At 43.1% G+C, this 22179-nt stretch overlaps 1 protein-coding gene across 1 annotated transcript in view; it reads left to right on the top strand.

The window, feature by feature from the left end:
- CACUL1 (CDK2 associated cullin domain 1) overlaps positions 1 to 11060 on the top strand; it is a 71787-nt gene extending 60727 nt beyond the window's left edge. Inside the window, exons 8-9 of the mRNA XM_043925425.1 lie at positions 5667 to 5710; positions 6135 to 11060. Coding sequence (XP_043781360.1) covers positions 5667 to 5710; positions 6135 to 6175 — 85 coding nt within the window. The 3' untranslated portion in view covers positions 6176 to 11060. The remainder of the gene's footprint in view (positions 1 to 5666; positions 5711 to 6134) is intronic.
- Positions 11061 to 22179: the final 11119 nt, after the last annotated feature.

Here is a 22179-nt window from a genome sequence, read left to right as displayed (position 1 = left end):
GTTATATTTGAGTGTTTGCTTTTAATTTTAGAGATGAGCTTATCAATGCTTTTAACAAACAGCCCTCTGAAGGCTTTTATTTCTGTGAAGCAGTGTAGGAAGATAGCTCTTGTAGATTTCTTTGAACACCTGGATTCACATTACAGAAGAGTGTGGAACACATCCAGAGACATTTTCCGAATCCTAATTTTGGAGCTGGAGTAGGAGAACAGGGGTGTCTCATCACTCTTAGGTAAAACTTGGGACCTGGAATGAGAGAACAGGGCGCAGGACTGTTTGGTGTCTCCTCGCTCTTATGTAAAATCTGCTCGGGGTGAGTTGAGGCACTGACTCCAAAAATAAGCTCAATAAGTTCAAATTGCCTTTGAACGTGAAGGACTGGCCTGGCACTGTTCTAATAAGGTCAGGATGGGTCAGGTGTGTTCATTCATAGGAAATTTAAAAGCTAGTATTCCAAAAGATGATAAAATTGTTTTATTTTACAAACTGAGTTGAGCTATTTTCTGTTAACGAACTACTCTACATTTATTCTGAAGATTAAAGGCTGCCTCATGACTTACTCCGTTGGGTGATTTGCACAGAGTAGGCCCTGATTTCAGCGGACATTCTGAACTGCTGGGCTGGCTAAGACCAGTCAGAAAGGGTGTGCACACACCATGCACTTAGCAGCTGACGGCAGTCACCTGCACTTCCAGCTGTTGTGTCTGGACCTTCCATACTCTGCTCCTTCCAAACCTGATGCTGCCTTTGATCATTTTTGGCTAGAATTGTTTTGAAGAAGTGGTGTCCACTGATGCAAAAAATACCATATAAGCTGTCTAACAAAAATTCTGTTACTGGCTGCCTTCATGTGAGCAATCTTTTTATGGTTTGTGTCTAGCCATACATGATTCCTGTTCAGCTTTGCAAGCTATTTTTTCATTTGAGGCTATATTGCATTTACATGATGTAGGGTATGACAGTGCATTGCTTTAATGTGGATGGCACAGTCTTTGAAATGTTTTAAAATCAGTGAACATTGTCAAATATATCGTCTTTGTAGTTAATGGATAGATTCTTATTTGAGTTGGAGTTTATGTGAAGCATCTTTAGGTGCGTAGAAATATAGTGTGGACTTATTTCAAAGCCAGAAGTAACATACCAGCTAAAAGCAGTATTTTTTTTTTTTAACATGTTACCTGCATAGTTGAATTGCTTATTGGGGGAAGGGCAGACTGTTGTCTGCTGTTGTCAAAGATTACATTATGGAAGATAAGCTCACTAGGGAACTTCTAACACGCAGGCCCTCAGGTCGAGCATCCTCATTCAAACCCATCTATGGGCCTTTTCAAAGCGTGTGCCAAGTAGCTTTTAAAGGCAAGTAAACTATTTTTGCTGAGTGACTGTCCTGGATTTCTAGAACAAAGTAGAACCTTGTTAGGGGTATTGTCATTCTTTTAGCTGAGACGGTCACCCAAGGATCAGGGCTTTTTCAGTAGTAGCCTGGGTCTGGTGTTGAGGGCAGCTGACTTGATAGTGTTATCAGATAGTGGTTTAACAGTCTCATGTACATCACACTGACATTCTGTGTGCCTCCTGTTGTTTTCATGTCTGTATTTTTCTCCTGTTACTTTAATGTGTTTCATTTTTTAAAAAAATTTGGGGAGTGGGGGTGGGAATGAAGTTTGTTTATAGAAGTCTAAGTTCCAGATTCAAGATCTATCCTGTGTCTTCCTTTTTGATCAGCATTAATTTACTTGTTTCAGAGTATTTGGTGAATGCTGCTGTGATGATGTTACATACCTCTGTTCATAGTTCTTCACGCACTCTGTCTACCAACGCTAATCCCTTGAATCTGTTTTGTCCCCTCCACTGTATTATAGTAAGGGATTAGATTTAGGCCATACTTGAATGGCCTAGTGATTTTCCCCTATTTTCTTCAATTTAAGCCTGAATTTTGTAGTAAGGAGCTCATGGTCTGATTTCATTCCAGTCCCAAAGAAGGGCAATGCTGAAGAATGTTCACACTACCATACAATTGCGTTCATTTCACATGCTAGCAAAGTGACGCTCAAAAATCCTTCAAGCTAGGCTTCAGCAGTACATGAACTGAGAACTTCCAGGTGTACAAGCTGGGTTTAGAAGAGGCAGAGGAACCAGAGATCAAATTGCCATTTGTTGATCGTAGAGAAAGCAAGGGCTTCCCTGGTAGTTCAGCTGGTGAAGAATCCGCCTGCAATGCAGGAGACCTGGGTCCAATCCCTGGGTTGGGAACATCTCCTGGAGGAGGACATGGCAACCCACTCCACAGTATTCTTGCTTGGAGAATCCCCATGGACAGAAGGAGCCTGGCAAGCTATAGTCCATGGGGTCGCAAAGAGTCGGACATGACTGAGTGACTAAGCACAGCACAGAAAAAGCAAGGGAATTCCAGGAAAACATCTACTTCTGCTTCATTGACTACACTAAAGCCTTTGATTGTGTGGATCACAACAAACTGGAAAATTCTTTAAAAGATGGGAATACCAGACCACCTTACTTGTCTCCTGAGAAGTCTGTATGCAGGTCAAGAAGCAACAGTTAGAACCAGACATGGAGCGACGGACGGGTTCAAAATTGGCAAAGGAGTACATCTAGGTTATATATTATCACTCTGCTTATGTAGAGTACATCATGTGAAATGCCGGGCCGGATGAATCACAAGCTGTAATCACAATTGGTGGGAGAAATGTCAATAACCTAAAATATGCCGGTGATACCACTCTAATGGCAAAAAGTGAAGAACTGAAAAACCTCTTGATGAAGGTGAAAGGGGAGAGTGAAAAGGCTGGTTTAAAGCTCAGTCTGCAGAAAACTAAGATCATGGCATTCAGTCCCATCACTTCCTGGCAAATAGAAGGGAGAAAAGTGCAAACAGGGACAGATTTTATTTTCTTGGGCTCCTAAATCATGGTGACTGCAGCTGTGAAACTAAAAGATGCTTACTCCTTGGAAAGAAAGCTGTGACAAACCTGAACAGCATGATAAAAAGCAGAGACCTCACTTTGCCAACAAAGGTCTGTATAGTTAAACCTATGGTTTTTGCAGTAGTCACATGTGGGTGTGAGAGTTGAACCTTAAAGAAGGTTGAGCACCAAATAATTGATGCTTTTGAAATTGTGGTGCTGGAGAAGACTCTTGAGAGTCCCTTGGACAGCAAGGAGATCCAACCAGTCTATCTTAAAGGAAATCAGTCCTGAATATTCATTGGAAGGATTGATGCTGAAAGCCCAATACTTTGGCCACCTGATGCAAAGAGCTGACTCTTTGGAAAATACCCTGATACTGGGGAAGATTGAAGGCAAAAGGAGAAAGCGGGCAACAGAGGATGACATGGTAATATAGCATCACCAGTTCAGTGCACATGAATTTGAACAAACCTTGGGAAAGACTGAAGGACAGGGAGACCTGGTGTGCTGCAGTCCATGAGGTCGCAAAGAGTCGGACATGACTTAGTGACTGAATAGCAACAAAGCTGTGATGATAGTACTGTAAGATTCTCAGCTGGCTTTGGCCAAATAGTATATTAACAATAGAGGTGTTCAAAAGCAGCATTAGGGTGGATCTGTTTAGAATTTGTTAGGCTGTCTAAACCTAGTTCATGCTGGGTTTTTCTCTAAATGCTCGGTCAAGAGAAAAATCCTTCAGAGACCATTTGGTGTGGTCTCTTTCTTCTGGTCCTTAAGACTCCTCATCCAGCGTAGCAAGAGGTTTCTGTTCTGGTCTTGATCGTAACCAGAGAAAGTGGGAAAGTTTGGTAATCTGGAAGATTACACAAAAACATGAAATAATTACTTAGGCTAGCATTTTAATCCATCTGTGGAGGCTATTTATTAGTTATGCACTAATTTGTTAATTCAGCAGATATTTCGTTTTTCTACTCTGCACTTAGATACTGCTTCTAGATACTGGGTGAACAAGACAGGCAGAGTTCCTATTTTTATGGAGCTTATACTCTGCTGTTGGGAGATAAATAGCAAACATGTAAACAAATTATTTCTAATAATAATGAGTGCTACACAGAAAAAGAGACGGAGTGTAGGATAGAGTACCTGACCAGGGCATGCATGAGGGGCTGTTCCCCTCACTTGGTGATGTAATGCCCTTGAAGAGGAAAATTCCAGCTGAACAGTAAGGAGATACCCATGTGGCTAACTTGGGAGAAGAGTGTTGCAAGTATAGAGAAAAGTGCAGAAGTGCTAACATGTCCAAGGGACAGAAAGAAAGCCAGAGTGGCTGAAGTATAGTGAACAGAGAGAGGAAATGGGTGTGGAGAGGTAGATAAGAGCCATAAGTCACAGGGCTGGGAAAATAAATTTGAATTAGAGTTGTTGTTGTTTTTTTTAACTGTCATAGAAAGCTACCGAAGGGCTTTTATTCAGAGACATGAAGTCATCTTATATATGCTTTTAACATAAGATAGCTCTGGCTCTTGCCTGGACTAATACTAAGATCTTGCAGTGGTGTAGGGGAAAGGTGAAAGTGGGTTGGAATTGGCTTTGTAGCCGTGGGGTCGAGCAGTGGTTGATTTTGGGTTATGTGTTGAGACAGAATGCTCCAGAGTGAGGCAAAGAGAGGAATCAAGGATGAGCTAGGATTTGGGGCCTGAGTAATTGGGCGGATGGTGGTGCAGTTTATTGAGGAAGGCGTGGGGGTGGAATGCGTTCTGGCCGTGGTAAATTTGCAGAACATGGAAGTCATCCAGGTGACAGTGGCGATGAGACCACTGGGCCTCACAAGACCGAAGTATCAGGAGGGAATCGGAGCTGGAGATAGGATTCTGGGAGCCGTTCGCATAAGGATCATATTTCAAGTCACAGAACTGGTATGACCACTCTCCTAGACTAAGGAGAACATACGTGGAGAAGAAGAGAAAGTGGCCAAGGACAGAGTATTGGGCAGAACATGGAGTGTTTCAGGAAGGAGGAGGTCAGCTGAGTAAATGCTGCTGAGATTGAGGAAGAAAAAGCTAGTGGACTGGTTATTATTACTCATTATTTAGGCATTTTAGTCATTTGTCTGGGTTATTGTCTAAGAAACTGCAGAGACAAAAGTAGGATTTACAAATAGCATAGAACTCTTATTTTCCTATCTCTTAAGTGGAACTCGAACTTCTGTAGGTCTTTAGGTATTTCTGTAGGTATTTAAGGTGAACTGGTTACTGTATGTAAAGGTTCATGTTCTGTCTGCAAGAAGGGTATTCATTAAGATTTCTGAGATTTTCCAAAAGCTTTAAACAGTTATCAATCCCATAATAGGACTCTTAGGGGAAGATTTTAATTTATTCTATTTCATAGTTGAAATTTGCCCTGTTATATGCAGTTCACCAGGGATGTTGTTAATAGAGCCTAGATTTGTCTTCAAAGACAGTTTAGTCTGAACCAGTTTCTAGGACCCATCTTTATAGATAATCCTTCCTTCCTTTAATAGCTTTCTATATTTAAAAGGTAGCACCTTTTAGCTAAGAATATTCAGGTTATAAATGACTCAGCTGCTGTTTACAAGTTTAATGTCAATTTTAAAATAGGATGTTAAAATTGAAAAACCTACTCAACTTCCATCATCAGTGATGCTAATTCATTTCTCCTCTACTTTGGTGTGTGAAGATGTCAGTCAGTTCTGTTGACTTCTTCTTTTCTTATCCCCAGAGGTGACCAGTCCCGGAAGAGAGCTGGGGATGAGTTGACTTATAGTAAGTAATGATGCTCCTTACCATCTTTGATGGTTTTGTGATGTAAAGTAGCCCCTGGCTATAATGATATCTGCAGAGTTCCTGATGGTGGTCTCCAAGGGCACTGTGTATGGTCAAGGTCAGACTGTTGGGTAAGCCATGGCAGCTCTGAAGCCCTGTTGCTGGTGGTAGTTCTCAGGCAGTTGTCAAGAGGCTGCCAGTTCTTTCATCTCCACTAGAATGAGATAAGTGTCCAGATTCAGTTCCGGGTGATATGGTCCCCTTTCTTGTCATTCACAGCCACATGGTTTTGAGGTTTTTTCCTGATCTGCTTTTGGGAGAGGGGTGAGAAATATGTGTCACATAAGCAGATTTCTACCTTTATCAGATGCTGGGTGCTGTTTTTACTTCTCCCTTTTCCAATTTTTTTTTTTTTTTTTTTCAGACAGCTCATCAGCCTGTGCAAGTTCTAGAGGGTACAGATAGTGAATGTATTGAATGTACTTTACTTCCTGAGAAGAGGACACTGGAGCTGCAGAGACTGTGGTCAGAGCACAGCGGGGGTCCCGCAGACACTCAGGAGCCGTGTCACCAAGCTCTTCTTGGAAGAGGATGCTGGACTTCTTACTTGGGTTTGTAATTAAAAAAAGAAAAAACTAACAAAACAAAACAGTTGCTGCTAGACTTGGGGATGATTTTGAAATGGAATGGGACAATCTTCTAACAAGTTTATCTACAGATTCTGTGAGGAACACACATGAAGAGTGACCATTGCTAAGTGAGATCCGGCAGCCAAAATCAGCAGCTTCCTCCAAAAGATATAAGAGCAGAAGAATCTTTTCTTTTTTAAAGCACTTGTTTTGTTCATTTGTGGACTTGGCACTTTGGCATATTGGTTTCACACATCAAGATGTCTTTGCTTTAAAATCAAGCAGATCATTACAAAATACAGTATTTTTCACCCATAACCAAAATGACCCCCTTAAAAAAAAAGAGTTGGTCTTGGTTTAGCATTAGAAAGTCTTGTTACAGGAAAATGCTAACTCTGCTTTCAATATAACTTCTCCCCACCCCCCACCCCCATCAGTTCACAACTCTTTTCTACGCTGTGCCTTGAGCTTTGTGCACTTTGCAGCTCTGTGACCATGTTGTGAAACACAAATGCTTCCCAAAAAAGCTGATGGTATTACAGTCTGACCCACCAAGATGTCGGGTATGACATCATAGCAGGACTCTGAAATCAGTGGGGAAAGAGAAACATGTTGCACACGGGTCAGATTTCCCCCTGCCTCGCAGTGGTGTTTTCTTGTTAAATGTTGGGGACCAACTCGTGTAGAACATTTCCATTCCTCTGCCGTTTAACAGGCTCTCCCCGCTGCTGTAGTGTTGCCATTACGCTAGTTTAGCGTTGGGCAGTCCTTTAGCACTAAAGCTCCCTTTTTAATACTGTTGAGAATTACCCAGTGGTCAAAGCTGGTTCCTGTGATGCTCTAGGAAGCAGATACGGTTATTAAATCCAAACAATCAATAGTGCGGGATTCCTGATCAGTCTCGTTTTAAATGGGTGAGATAAGTACTTAAGAAAAAAAGTCTGCAGTCTGTATCTTTTAGAACATTATATTTGAGTGTCATAGAGAAAAGGTAGCTCTGGCCAAGCTATATTTTCTGTTTCCACACACTCACAGTGCTGTTTAGTTCCTTAGAAAAGACTGAAGCTTACCCTATTGATTTTGAAAGGCAAAGGAAAATAGATGCGACAAGGGGAAGATTTTTTTTTCTCAGTTGTGCGTAAATCTAAATCGAGCATATGCTTGACTCTCTTTGGCTTTGTTGGCTATGTCAGACTAATTTATCTCTTCAGAGAACTACGGGCAAAAAAAGAAGACATATCAGGGATACTGACTATCACACTTGTGATTTGCAGGTTGTTCATAGAATTGCCTCTGCCAGTTCACTTGGTCCTTTTGCGGGGAGCAGGCTCGGGGTGAGTTCGAAGTGTAGTGTCAGGAGCAAGTCAAGTCACCGAATAGAAATCCTTTATTTGTAAAATTTGTATTCATAGAAGCAGAAGTTAAAGGCTGTCAGATTTATTTTTTTAAGTACTTATCAACCAGAGTTGGTAGATTTTGAGGACGACTTTGACGCGTGCTCCTTTAATTCTGTGAGCACCTTGGATTGTATTGATAAACACTGAAACTGCTAAGACTATTGACAGGCTCTCATTGTGCCCTGTACGGTTTGATTTGCCACATCATAACATTCCAATGTCAGGGAAGAATTCTCTTTTATCATGAAGTTCAAATTTTACTTGACTCAATTGGACTGCTTGCTGCAGGCTTATAAATGTAACACCTGCAACCAAATTCTCTCAAGTAGTTTTAATAATAATATTGCTGAAAAGGAATGAAATTGGAATGTTTTGTTAAATGTGGATGAACGCTTCATTATCCTAGTAATGTACCCAAATGCTTTTTCTGGGAAGGAAGTATTCTTTGGCCAACAACGGAACCTTCCCTATAAAAGCATCACATTAGGATGTGAATTGGCGTTAAAATCTTTGGATGCTTTTTGCATTGTTTAGTTAATGGGGGAATAGTTTGTATTGTCTTCTTTTTATTTTGTGTGTGTTAACAAAGTGGGCAGAGTAAAGTTTGCAGAATTTAGTCTCTCTGTACATTTTTGCACAGTGGCTGCAGCTCGCTATGGGTGAGGGCCTCATGGTGCAAAGCTATGATCAGAAGGCACTGGAGGAACAGCTTCTCCCAGTGCATTCAACCTGGTTCTTACTCATCTTGGCCTTTTGAGGTACCATGCAGTATGAAGAACTTATTTCTTTAAGTCAATATTGACCTTACTTACTTAATTGGGATTCTTAACAAAATTCTTAGTCTGCAACGAAGAAGTAAGAGATGCCTCCATTTTGTATTGACTAAGTACTGTCTGCCTAAAAGTATTTCCTTCGCGTGTTCACTTGTATTCTTCTTGCCAGTACAGTATGTAGTTTACACACCATAGTTAAACACTGGCTTTTTATGGGGCCCAAATCATCAAAGACAGAAAATTGTAAAGCAGGTTGATCATCTCATGAGTCAACACATGCAGTTGGTTTGCCAAACGGACTAGTGTATACATGCAGCCTGAAACTGGACCCTCCAGAGAAAGCCAGTTCACTCACTTTGGAATGGTGACACTTAACATCAATAGGTGATCATTGTTTGGAGAGATAGTACTTATTTTAAAGTTGGCATTAAGCTTCAGTATGTGTTGTCTCATATCCTTCTCATCACAGCTGCACCCTGACCTGACTGCTGTGTTTTCTGGGGGGCAGAGAGCAAAACCTGGTGGTGTGACTCTTCATCTACTAGTTCTTAGATAGGAGTTAGTGAAAAGAGACAAATACCCGGGTGCATGAGTGGTGCATTATTAAATTTTGTGGACAAGTGACTTCATCCCCTGTCCCTTTTACAAGTTGGAGGCAGTTCCCCTCCCTTCCTTCGAGGTGCGGGATGAAAGTCAGCGTGTGAGGAAGTGAGCTTGCAGAAGAGTGGGCTGTGGCGATGACGCTGCACGCACAGACGTCCCCAGGGCTACAGCCCCGGACCCCGTCACTCCTCTTGCTGCATGCCACGCTTTCTGTCAGGTTGCAAATTTGCACACACAAAGAATTCCTCAGGAAGAGTTTGCACACGCATCACCTCGCTATAATATTCTGTACCGACCAAACAAGGGATTTGAAAGTTCTTCAGCACAAAAGGATACCTTTAGAGTGATGGTCTGTGCACAGGTACAAGCAAAGGTAACGGTGATCTTGCAAACACAGTTGGTTTCCGGAGCTAAGTGAGCAGGAGCGCTTGTGTCGGAGTATTTAAAGAAGCTGGTTAATCTCCCAGGGTCACCCTTCAGATCTTGTCTTCTCATTGAAACTGGCTCTGTTTTCTTCTCTGTGTTTTTTCTTTTTTATTGCAGTTTATTATTTCCATGATTATTACACGAGGCATTATCCTTGAGCTAAAATTCAATTGTCCAATAAGCAGCTAGTATTAGATAACATTGTTCTATGAATATACACTAATCTGGGTTGTTAAAAAACTTCACAATTAAAAAACAAAACAGATCCCCTGCATTAGTTATCCAGTCGTTGTTTGGATTTTTTTTTTTTTTTTATGGTATCTTACTGAGCTTCAGAGTATTATGTTGACTTTAATCCACTTTAGACCTCTTAACGGGACTTTAAATTTAAGATCAGAATATGAATCCCTTGACATACACCTAGAAGAGATTTATAAGGACCTTTTTAGTTGTGATTACTCTTTTCACTAAGATTGCATAAGATGGAATTTATGTTTATCAGAAGGTAAAACAGAGGTCATAGGTATTCATGGAGAAATGGCTTTCCTGTTATTTTCCTTACCGAGTTGAAATGTGCCCGTTTCTGGCCACCAGGATCTGTGAAAGGACCTTTGTTTTTTTCAAGGGAAATGATTCCTCTTCTGTTCCCACTGTTCATTAACTAAGTCATTGACACTTTCCCATGTCCACTGGCCAAGACCTCATTTTGAACCTCTTTCCAGAGCCAAATGGCACATGTACCTATACTATTTCTGCTTATGTTGGTGGAGTGGCTGCGGGAGAATTAAAGAAAATGCTAATCAGAGGTACATTCTTATAGGACCGTAGGGTATATTGTACCCCTGTTGATTTGAAATTATCTTCATTTCTGGTTGGATTGCATTGTTTAGAAATGCAATGTGTTATTGGCTTATAATTCTGGGAAATTGATAGTGTGGCTCTGAGGTGAATTCTGTGGTTTGAAAAAAATAAATATTTTGTATTGATTCTCAAATGTCATTTCAATGTTGTGACTATGTACTAAATGCAATAAGACTGTGGCTGTTCTCTTCAAAGGGTATGTCTTGTTCAACAGTTGGCAATTTAATTGCTCTCATTAGCCCTGTTTGTCAATATTACAGCCATGCAATTCAGGAGAAGTTGTTCACATGTGATGTGGGGAGTTAAGACTGGAGACAGGAATGCTTGAGAGTAAATGGGAGGCCAGATGCAGACAAAAGGCTTTTGCCACCCACCAGCATAGCCAGAGCAAGGATGAAGCGATGAAGTCTAGTTCCTGGCGGTCCTTGTTTGTCAGAAAGCATGGTGGAGCTTAGAACAGGGTGTTCTGTACATCAGCTCTTTTATGAATCCAAGAAGAACAAAATGGTGGATGAAACTCTTATTGACTGGGGATTCAGAGCCACTGACTTTGGCTCTGACCTTTAACTCTTGATGGATTCTGAATCACTCCTTCTGTATTAGGGTGTATACCATCACTCTAAAACATTGTGGTTAATGAAATAAATCTTGTACAGATGTGCTTGGCCTTGTTATGTTGACACCTGGTTTACTGGAACTTTGTCTTAATACAGAATGTATGGTTTTGCTTATAGGACATTCATGATGCTTCCTAAATGATAATGACACTCCGTATTCTACCACATTCATTAGCCTGCAGCATGAGGGGCCATCCTGACCCCCACACCAGTGTGAGTGTGTGTATGTGATGATGGTGATCAGAGATGACCAAATTGGATTTATCTCAGGAATGCAAATTGGTTAACGTTAGGAAGTCAGTTAATGTGACCCGTCCATCAACAGATTAACGTGTGATCAGATTGTCTGTGAAAATCCAAAATATCTACAAGGCAGATTAGTAGCCTTGTGAGTTTATCAGGGTTGCTGGAACACAATCAATATGCAAATGTCAATTACATTTTCACGCAGCAACCACAAGCAGTAATGTCTGTAAGTTTTTTAAATATTGTTAAGAAATAGAATTTATACTAGGAACAGAAAAGTCACAAAGTACCTAAAAATCTTAATAGAAGCTATATAAGCCTTTTAATGAGAAATTGATAATTTTTAAAAAGCACTTTTGTTGACATAAATAGACAGTGGTTGGTAAGATCATCTCAGTCTCAACTCTTTCTCCGAATGTTAGTAGATTAAAGTAATTTCAACAGAAAAATCCCAGTTGATCCTAATATTTAAGTGGAAGAACAAAGGACCACAGATATCGAAGATACTCATAAAGAAGGTGAGGTGTGAGGAGAGCTAGGATTACCGGAGTATGACCCTTACTGTGAAATACAGTGAGTGCTTAAAACTCTGTGGAGTTGGCACAGAGATGATAAGTAGATGAATGGACAGGAATAAAGAGCTCAGAAACTGACCCACTCATGTTCCAGAACCAAATTTTGTTAAAGGTAGTCATTGCAGATCAATGAGGAGGAGGATGGATTATTTCTTAAATGGGGCTTCAGTAATTTTTCACAGAGGAAAAAAAGTGAATTGGAGTTCAACCTTTCACCAGATACAGAAGTCAGTCCAAAGTGGATTAAAGATTTACTGGATTAAAGTTAAAACTGTAAAACTTAGAAGATGATATAGAAGAATATTTTTTATGACTTTAGAGGGAAGGGAAAAAGGTGCAAACCATTAGTTAAGAGAGAAATAATTTGGTTGTACTAATAATAACTACTTTTGTTTACCAAACATGCCACAGAATGAAAAAGCAAAGCCAAACTGGAACAAGATACAGATAATCATGATGTGTACATAATTGTTAAAAAGCACCTGAATGTATATCAGTAAGAAAGCGACAACTCAGGAGAGAATTGGGCAAAATTCACAAGTAGGCATTTCACAGAAGAACCAGAAATGGCCCATAAACTTGAAAAAATGTCAAGCCTTACCAGTGATCAGGAGACACATTGAAGCCGTAATACCAGTTTCTAGTCCCCGTATGGGAGAAGGCAACGGCACCCCAGTCCAGGACTCTTGCCTGGAAAATCCCATGGACGGAGGAGCCTGGTAGGCTGCAGTCCATGGGGTCGCTACGAGTCAGGCATGACTGAGCCACTTCACTTCCACTTTTCACTTTACTGCATTGGAGAAGGGAATGGCAACCCACTCCAGTGTTCTTGCCTGGAGAATCCCAGGGACGGGGGAGATGGGTGGGCTGCCGTCTATGGGGTCGCACAGAGTCGGGTGGGCTGCCGTCTATGGGGTCGCACAGAGTCAGGTGGGCTGCCGTCTATGGGGTCGCACAGAGTCAGACACGACTGAAGTAACTTAGCAGCAGCAGCAGTCCCCGTATTGGCAACAATTAAAAAGTTGGTAAGTGGGGGGGGAGGGATAAATTAGAAGCTTGGGATTAGCAAATGCAAACTACTATATATAAGATAGATAAACAACAAGGCACTACTGTGTAGCACCCGGAACTTAATTCAGTGTCCTGGGGTAAACCTAGTGGAAAAGAATGTATATATGTATAGCTGAGTCACTTCGCTGCACAGCAGAAATTAATGCAACATTGTAAGTCAACTACAATTTTAAAAGGCAGGGCGGGGTCAGAAAATACTAAAAATTGCAGAGGTTGCGACAACAGGATCTTCATCTGCTACTCTGCGTGTAAGTCAGTACTACCACTTTGGAAAACAGTATTAGCTAGTGAAGTTGAACATTGGGTTTATCTTAGAGAAAATCACGTCTGATGTGAATACCCAGGAAACATGTCCAGGAATGGTCACAACAAGCAGTGTTTGTAGTAACAACAGGAGGAAAAAGGAGGAAAAGAGAGCCAGCTGCCCATCTACAGGGAAATGAAGAGATGAACTGTGTGTGTGCAGTGGGATCTGTGGAGTCCTAAGTGCAGCACACAGATTTGTGCATCAACCTGGGTAAGTCTCAGAAACCACACTGAGTTAAAAAGAGGCAAATCGGAAGAGTATAGTCAGCCTGATTACCTTTATACAAAGTTCATAACCAGGAAAAACAGTACATTGTGTAGAGATTCATAAGTAGTAAAACTAAAGAAAGAGAATTAACATTTATAGACCATGGGGCTTCCCTGATAGCTCAGTTGGTAAAGAATCTCCCTTAAATGCAGGAGACCTCGGTTCAATTCCCGGGTTGGGAAAATGCTAGAGAAGGGATAGGCTACCCACTCCAGTATTCTTGGGTTTCTCTTGTGGCTCAGCTGGTAAAGAATCCGCCTGCAATGCAGGAGACCTGGGTTTGATCCCTGCGTTGAAAAGATCCCCTGGAGAAGGGAAAGGCTACCTACTCCAGTATTCTAGCCTGGAGAATTCCATGGATTGTTAGTACATGGGGTCTCAGAGTCTGACACAACTGAGCGACTTTCACTTTTCAAGACCATGGTCTCCTTGAAGGTGGGGTAAAGGGGAAGTGAGAACAGAGAGGAACACTGGCTTATAAGCAGTTGAGAATAGGAACATTTTGATCTTAGTAAACATGTCAGTTCTTGAATTAATATCTAAATTCAGCGCAAAGCTAATCCAAACACCAAAAAGTATTTTAAGTATAAATAAAAAATTTGTGTGAAAGTATGAACAGATGAAAATAAAATCTTCATTGAAAGGGGGGAAAGAAGAGGAACTTGTACCAAAAATCACTTTTTTTACAATGGCAATTACATTTTTACACTGGTGTCAAAAGACAAGTTAATGGAAGATGGTTTAAAATAGAGACTCAAGTGCTTTTAAGCATGTTAAAGGTGGGTATTTAAAATGGTTCTGATCATGACATTATTCAGTGGAAAGTGCTGATACAGCTGGTGAAAATTCAGTCATACAGTTCACCAAAAAGAAATTCCAGATGGACTAAAAATGAACGAAGTTAAAAGTTATAAAAACTGAAGACAATACCATTTATATTTTCTTGAGGTGGGAGACGTTTGTTCTATGAATGTAAGCAATGGTCTGAAAACAGAACCCTGTGTAAATCAATCACCCAACTACACTATGTAGAGCACTGACCCAGCATTTGTACATACGTATATATTTTTAAATTGTGTACTATACTAATACACATAAGACAAAAAATAGATGAGAAAAAAGATGAGGTGAAAATGTTTTAAAATACTTTTTGTGTGTATTGTGGTTAAAAAAGAAAAAACCCTTTACTCTTTCTGAAAAGTTTAGTAAGAGCCATATTATTAAAAATGCTTCATTATTTTTGAAACTCCTAGTTTTAACACTTCACAATAAAAACAATGTGTGATTCTAAGGTAAGTTTATTTTAATGCTGAGTTCTTATGGCTATTGTAGCTGGGGTGGGGGGCAGAAAAAAAAAAAACTTCATTAAGATGTGGATCCAGGGAATCTATGGATCCAGATGCCTTGGCTTTCTGAAAAACAATACTGTTTTCAGTTCCATCTACTAGTCTTAAAGTGTTTGTTGAAATCTTTGTAATAAATTTCCATCTGTCTCACTGTCCCTAACTTGTTCTTGCTCAATAATTGTGAGTGTGGTATTTTTATTATTAACAAATGGGTTGAAGAGCTATTGAAACTCACTTTTGAATTTTAGTTCCCAAGTTTGAGTGTGCTCTTATAAGAGGTTTTATTGGTGACCAATTTTGGACAACACATTTTCATGAAGCTGGAATCATGTCTAGCCATTTTTGAGATGCTCTTAACATTAATTTCTTTAGAAAAAGTAGCAACTTTCTTACTCAGTATAGCATCTTTACTTTGAAGGGTTGGATAAAGTCTGTCTTTTTTGTTTTTAAAATACCTTCGTGATTGCATTATTGACAGGCACTTGTCACCACAAGAAAGGTTGGCAAATTGCAAACATCTGTGTTTTTATCACTAAAAAAATTAAGAACATATTTAATACTGACAATACTTTTTCAAATGTTACTGTGAGATAACCAACAAACCTCTTCTGGGATTTAAATTTCTCCATCTCAGAAAATAGGGCTACTCAGGTGGTTCAGTGGTAAAGCGTCCGCCTGCCAATGCAGGAGCCACAGGAGACTTGGCTTAGATTCCTGGGTCCAGAAGATCCTCTGGAGAAGGAAATGGCAACTCACTCTAGTATTCTTGCTGCAATAGCAATAATCCCATGGACAGAGGAGCCTGGCAGGCTACAGTCCATGGGGTCGCAAGGAGTCAGACACAACTAAAGAGCCTCAGACACAACAGGGTATGGATGCACACACACATCTCATAAACTGTTGTGAAGATGCTCTCATGTAAGATCAAGTCTAAGTCCGATTGCCTTGTGGGGGCGCTCAGACCGCAGTTTTCAAGAAGAGAATGGTGTCCAACATTGTCAGCATTGTGAAATGCCACTGCTTCTTTCAGAATGTATCACTTTTTTAACCAGTATTGGGGGAGTGAGGCCTCCCAGGTGGTGCAGTGGTTGAGTTCACCTGCCAACGCAGGAAATGTAGGCTTTGCGGATTCAATCCCTGAATCAGGAAGATCCCCTGGAGAAGGAAATTCCAGCCCACTCCAGTCTTTTTGCCTGGAAAGTTCCATGGACAGAGGAGCCTGGCAGGCCACAGTCTCAAACAGTCGGACACTACTAAGCCGCATGCATGCACGCATGCATGGGGAAATAGTCCCATTAGAAAACCACAGTAATAATTGCTACAGACATGATCTACTGATGAATGCTACATGGAAGTTGTTGAAGGAGAAATAGGATAGTTGCATAAACTCAAAAGTTGTCTCACTCTCCAGATATTTATTAATGTGGTATTAATGTGGCCACCTCATGCGAAGAGTTGAGTCATTGGAAAAGACCCTGATGCTGGGAGCGATTGGGGGCAGGAGGAGAAGGGGACGACAGAGGATGAAATGGCTGGATGGCATCACCAACTCGATGGGCATGAGTTTGAGTAAACTCCGGGAGTTGGTGATGGATAGGGAGGCCTGGCGTGCTGCGATTCATGGGGTCGCAAAGAGTCGGACACGACTGAGCGACTGAACTGAACACATCTATAGAAACTCTGATCTGCCTTCGGGAGGTGGAGCTTAATTACACTCCCCCTGGATATGGGCTGGACTCAGTGACTGGCTTCTGAGTATGGAAGAAGTTTCTTATCACAGAGAAACCTGAGGGCAGCCCCTTAATCAAGTGGTTATGGTTCACATTGCAACCATGAGTCATGTGGTATCCTACCCCCAATACAATGCCCTGAGAAGGACACTTCACCTCTGTGGTGTCAGACAAGAGGGGGATTTTCTCCAGGACACCTGACTGCCCCTCTTCACAGGTGTCAAGGTCATGAAAAACCAGGGAAAACCAAATACTTGTGATAGGTGAAGCTAAGTACAGAGTCATAGTGACAAAGTGCCATTTGGCATCCTGGGATTTAAAAAATAAGTGGGGAAATCTGGATAAAATCTGAGGCATAGCATTGCTCTGATGACTTCTTCGTTTCGAGAAATGTACCATGGTTGTCAATCAAATTGTGTGCTTAGTTGTGTCCAACCCTTTGTGACCCTGTGGACTGTAGTCCACCACGCTTCTCTTTCCTTGGGGTTTTCAGACAAGAATACTGGAATGGGTTGCCCTTTCGTCTTCCAGGGATCAAACCCATGTCTCCTATGTTTCCTGCATTGCAGGTGGTTTCTTTACTTGCTGAGCTATTGGGGAAGCTCGTACCATGGTTACCTGAAGTTTAAACTGGGGGAAATTGGGGGAAGGATTTACAGAAACACTGTCCTGTCTTTGCAACTCTTGGTATGTAAATCTAAAACTGTTTCCCCAAGAAAGTTTTTGATTTTGTTTTTAATCCCATGGGATTCTCAGAATTATAAGGGGACCTTATTCCTCTGTAGAAGCCATACAGAGAACCACGGTGATTCCAGTGAACACATAGCTAGTGGGGCTGGTGGCTCACTTCTCAGCTCTGTCATCAAAAGTCTGTTTTGAAGTGGATAAAAATGTTCATCCTTAAATTGGAGGGTCTGAGCTTAACAAGCTCTCGTGTGAATCACGTGTTTCCTTCATAGCTCCTCTTGCCGTAGTTGATTGTATATGTTGGCTTCCAATCAGGGTTAGAGAATTGGATTGACATTTGGAGAAAATGTCATTGCAACCCATCAGAGGAAGCTTGGATGGAGGAGCAGTTGAAGTCCTTGGCGTGCAGTCAACCAGTGGGGCTGTCCCTGGGCACTCCAGGGGCCCTCCCTCCTGGGTTCCTGTGCTCTCTGCTCTCAGGCTTTCCTAAGGATAACATGGTTAGTCAGACCCTCCCAAGTTCCACAGACATGGAGTTCTCCAGTCTACTGAAAGTCATGCTAAATCAAGCTAATCCAAGGCGGCAGTGTGAAGGGGGAACCGTGTCAGAGCTACAAGGACAGCAAGAAAATTAAAGGTACCAGAACCATCTGCTAATACACGAAAGGAGATCAAAGAGAAGAAGCAGGTATGGATGGGCTTTCTGACTGTGGGGTGCCATCTTATCAGGGGTGCAAGGGGGTCTTGGAAGGAGAAGTGGGAAAATCAGGTGCAAGGCAGTGCTTGGGGGTGGGTTGATGTGAAAGCAATTGTAAGAGTCAAGACTTGCCAGTCTCATCAGGCCATCTCAGGCCAGGGCCCAGCGTGAGCCCTTTCAGGCAGGAGACATGGGGACCTGGAGACCCAGAAGCTAGAAGGCAAGAACAGATGTGGATCAGGACTTCTGAGAGGCCATGTGGGGCCATACAGATAACATAAGCTCTTCACTCAGAGATGCATTTGGGGTCAGTAACTCCTGGCCCTATGTGTCGTGTGTCCCCCTGCAGGTCACTTCAGCTCTCTGAGCCTTGGTTTGCTCTGCTATGAAACCCATCTCCTTCTGCAAATAATTTAAAGAATTGCTCCTCTATATTCAACACAGTTTGGACAGGGCTGGTGAAACTGTCCTGCCTTCCTCAGCCTTTGTTTGGATGGGCGTATTACCTGAGCCAATCAGCTTTCTCCCCTGGAGATGGAGTTTTGAGCAGAGCCTTCTGAAGCCTGTAAGAGGCCCCAGGGACTGGGCTGGGATTTGCCTGCTGAAATCCTGGAGCCGCCAGGCTCCTGTTCCTTCAAAGGCTAGCTCTGCCATGCACTTGGTGACACTTCCTTCACCATAAGGGGTGAAGGTCAGTGTTTGCTACCTGCAGCCCAAGTGTCCTAAGGCCCCCAGAAGATCTCTTGGGTGATCTCTGTGATCCCTTTTCTATAAACAGGGTCTTTGTTACCCACTTTGGAGCTTTTCTGAAACAAAGTGGTGAACAAATAATATGAAATGGAGCAGGACCCTATGGTCCTTGTCCTGCCCCCCTACCATGTCCTCAGCTGCCTTTTGTGGCAAACTTTAGTCAAAGAATAAGTTTAATCAGAGAAGTGAGAAATGCAGAAACGAAAACAAAGGACACCAAATAATAATGATGTAGTCATTAAGCATAGTCAAGGACCTTTAGTTCTTTCTCAAGTTAGTTCAGTCGCTCTGTCGTGTCTGACTCTTTGCAACCCCATGGACTGCAGCACACCAGGCCTCCCTGTCCATCACCAACTCCCGGAGTTTACTCAAACTCATGTCCATTGAGTCAGTGATGCCATCCTACCATCTCATCCTCTGTCGTCCCCTTCTCCTCCTGCCCTCAGTCTTTCCCAGCATCAGGGTCTTTTCCAATGAGTCAGCTCTTCTCATCAGGTGGCCAAAGTATGGGAGTTTCAGCTTCAACATCAGTCCTTCCAGTGAACACCCAGGACTGATCTTTAGGATGTACTGGTTGGATCTCCTTGAAGTCCAAGGGACTCTCAAGAGTCTTCTCCAACACCACAGTTCAAAAGCGTCAATTCTTCGGCTCTCAGCTTTCTTTATAGTCCAACTCTCACATCCATACATGAGCACTGGAAAAACCATAGCCTTAGACGGACCTTTGTTGGCAAAGTAATGTCTCTGCTTTTTAGTATGCTGTCTAGGTTGGTCATAACTTTCCTTCCAAGGAGTAAGCATCTTTTAATTTCCTGGCTGCAATCACCATCTGCAGTGATTTTGGAGCCCAGAAAAATAAATCAGCCACTGTTTCTCCATCTATTTGCCATGAAGTGATGGGACCGGATGCCATGATCTTAGTTTTCTGAATGTTGAGCTTTAAGCCAACTTTTTCACTCTCCTCTTTCACTTTCATCTGAAGGAACTGAAGGTTAACTGTACCTAAAACAACCAGGATAATGCTGGTCAGACCACCGATGACCAATCTGAACAATTAGTTCAGAGTTGACTGTGTTGTTTCTGTGTGTAGCCCCTTCTGTCTATAAAAGCTTTTGTCCTATTGGTTGCCGGTTTGGTGGTGGAGCGGGGTGGGGGAGGGTGGAGCGGGGTGGGGGAGGGTGGAGCGGGGTGGGGGGAGGGTGGAGCGGGGTGGGGGAGGGTGGAGTGGGGAGGGGAGAGTTGGCCTTTGAACAGATGTCTGCCATCCCACCACCACCCCCTCTGTTGCAGGCATCTGAAATAAAGCAAACTTCCCTTTCCACCAACCTGGCCTGTTTATTGGCTTTTGAGCGGTGCTCGCTGAACCCCCCACACACTTTCAGTACCAAATACATTTAAAAGATGGAGTCTACAATTTTCTTCCCTGCATTTTCTCTCTGGGTAGAAATGGGGGATGCTCAGTTGATCCCAAAGCCAAGGTCCCCAGCGTGGAGTAACCAGGCACGCCGATCCTAAGAGCCCGCATCCTTGGTCACCCCCCTGCAGAGAAACCCAGTTGCACGCTCACCCCAGCCCTGTCCGGGCACTGTGTGTCTCGTAGCCCTGGTCGGCAGTGTTTGATAAACCACCAAACACTTCCAGCCGCAGCTCTCCTGCAGCTGACCATTTGTAAATTGCTTTTGCCCTACTGCCTGACAGCGTGAAAAACACATTTTCAATCTCCATGTAGCAGTAGGTGTATTTCTATCACAGCATTTCTGAGCTCCCAGGGACAACCTGAGATGCTGGGCTGGGGTGGCCCCTGGGCCTAGAGAACACAGGAGATGTTCTGGGGCGGTGGGAGCCAGGCTGGCGGGGGCGGGAGGGGGCAGGCGACAGGCGCCATGTCCCCACACACACAGGCTCTAAGGCCCTCTCATTGCGTGCCTGGCAGGATCTGGAGGGGGCCCCCACAGGCCCCCCAGCCCCAACGTGTCCTGAGCAGGACGCTGAATTGAAGGCCTCAGTGTCTGTTCTCAAGATGAGGCCATTTAGGAATAAGCCTCCCTTAGCGAGCCTTGCTTTGAGCCAAGCAGCGTGTCAGGCACTTGGCACACTTTGCACACTTTGTGTCACATGTCCTCAGCCCGCTACTGTATCCCTGCTGTCTGCATGAGGCCCAGACCTCGTCCAGACCAGGGCTGTCTGGCTCCAGAGCCGCTTCTGTTAGGCAGCAGCCCAGGGGAGCCAGCTGGCGATAAACCCAGGTCCCCTCGTCTTTAGCCCAGGGCCATCCCCTCCTGACACTGCACCCCCCAGCACCTGGGCACAGCAGCGCCTGGCATGGCAGTACTGTGGCGTCCGCTCCCTCCAAGGGTGACCTTGGAGGGCTGCTTGGGGCCACATCATCTGTCCCTTTTCCCAGGGGAGACGCAGAGCTGCAAGAACCGGTGCTGTGTCTGCTGCCATTGAGTTTTCCTGCTGATGCTCAGAACCAGGTGTTTGTTAGGAAGGAGCCTGGTTCCAGGGAGGCAGACAGTTCAGCTTCAGCCCCTTAGAGATGTGACTATCGTTTCCCCATCTACAGATACACTGGGCTTGTATTAGAAGTGGGGCTAGTAATCATATTGGGAAAACAGATAGCAGCTACAATTGTAGTCAATTTAAATGACTTTTTTCCTTTAAGGGAAAGCAGTTACCATGTAGTAAATGCTGGAAACATCATCAGTTACTATCAAGCTGTCTAGCCAGAGCCCATTACTCTAGTTGTCATGTAGCTTTCTCTTCTTTGGGCTGAAATTAGACTCCTATTTTCTTTTAACTCAATAAACAGCCACACAGCAGCCTCTACAGATTAGATTAGACAATCTCCATGGTAGTCTGAGACGTCTCCATCTTATTAGCTTCGTGCCTCGGCATCCAAGGCTGCGGGTGAGGGAAGGAAGGCCTTGGGCAGAATCAGTGGCTTTCAATTATTGAACTTGAGCATTGTCAGGCCATGGGTGAAGCATGTTATATACACTGTGGCATTTAATCCTCAAGACTCTTCAGGAGGGAGCTATGAGCATTTTCAGCCCCATTTTACAGATGGGATAAGTGGTGTTCAAAGATAGTCAGCAACTTATTTAAAGTCCCTCAGCTACTAGGGCTTCCCTGCTGGCTCAGACAGTGAAGAATCCACCTGCAGTGCAGGAGACCAGGGTTCGATCCCAGGATTGGGAAGATCCCCTGGAGGAGGGCATGGCAACCCACTCCAGTATTCTTGCCTGGAGAATCCTCATGGACAGAGGAGCTTGGCGGGCTACAGACCATGGGGTCACAAAGAGTCGGACACAACTGAGGGATGAAGCACGACTAAGCACAACAGCTACTCGGGGATAGAGCTGTGGTCCAATCTGGGTCTGTCCCCAAGGGCTATGATTTCAGTCCCGGATCACACTGCAGACCCCAGCTCGAGAATGAGGCTCTGAACCACCTCAGCATTTTAGGACCCTCACTAGAAACTGAT

The sequence above is a fragment of the Cervus elaphus genome, chromosome 15 (assembly GCF_910594005.1).
Source record: "Cervus elaphus chromosome 15, mCerEla1.1, whole genome shotgun sequence".
NCBI classification, from domain to species: Eukaryota; Metazoa; Chordata; class Mammalia; order Artiodactyla; family Cervidae; genus Cervus; species Cervus elaphus.
Note: the sequence above shows the minus strand (reverse complement) of the source record. Positions and strands in the feature narration are given on the sequence as shown.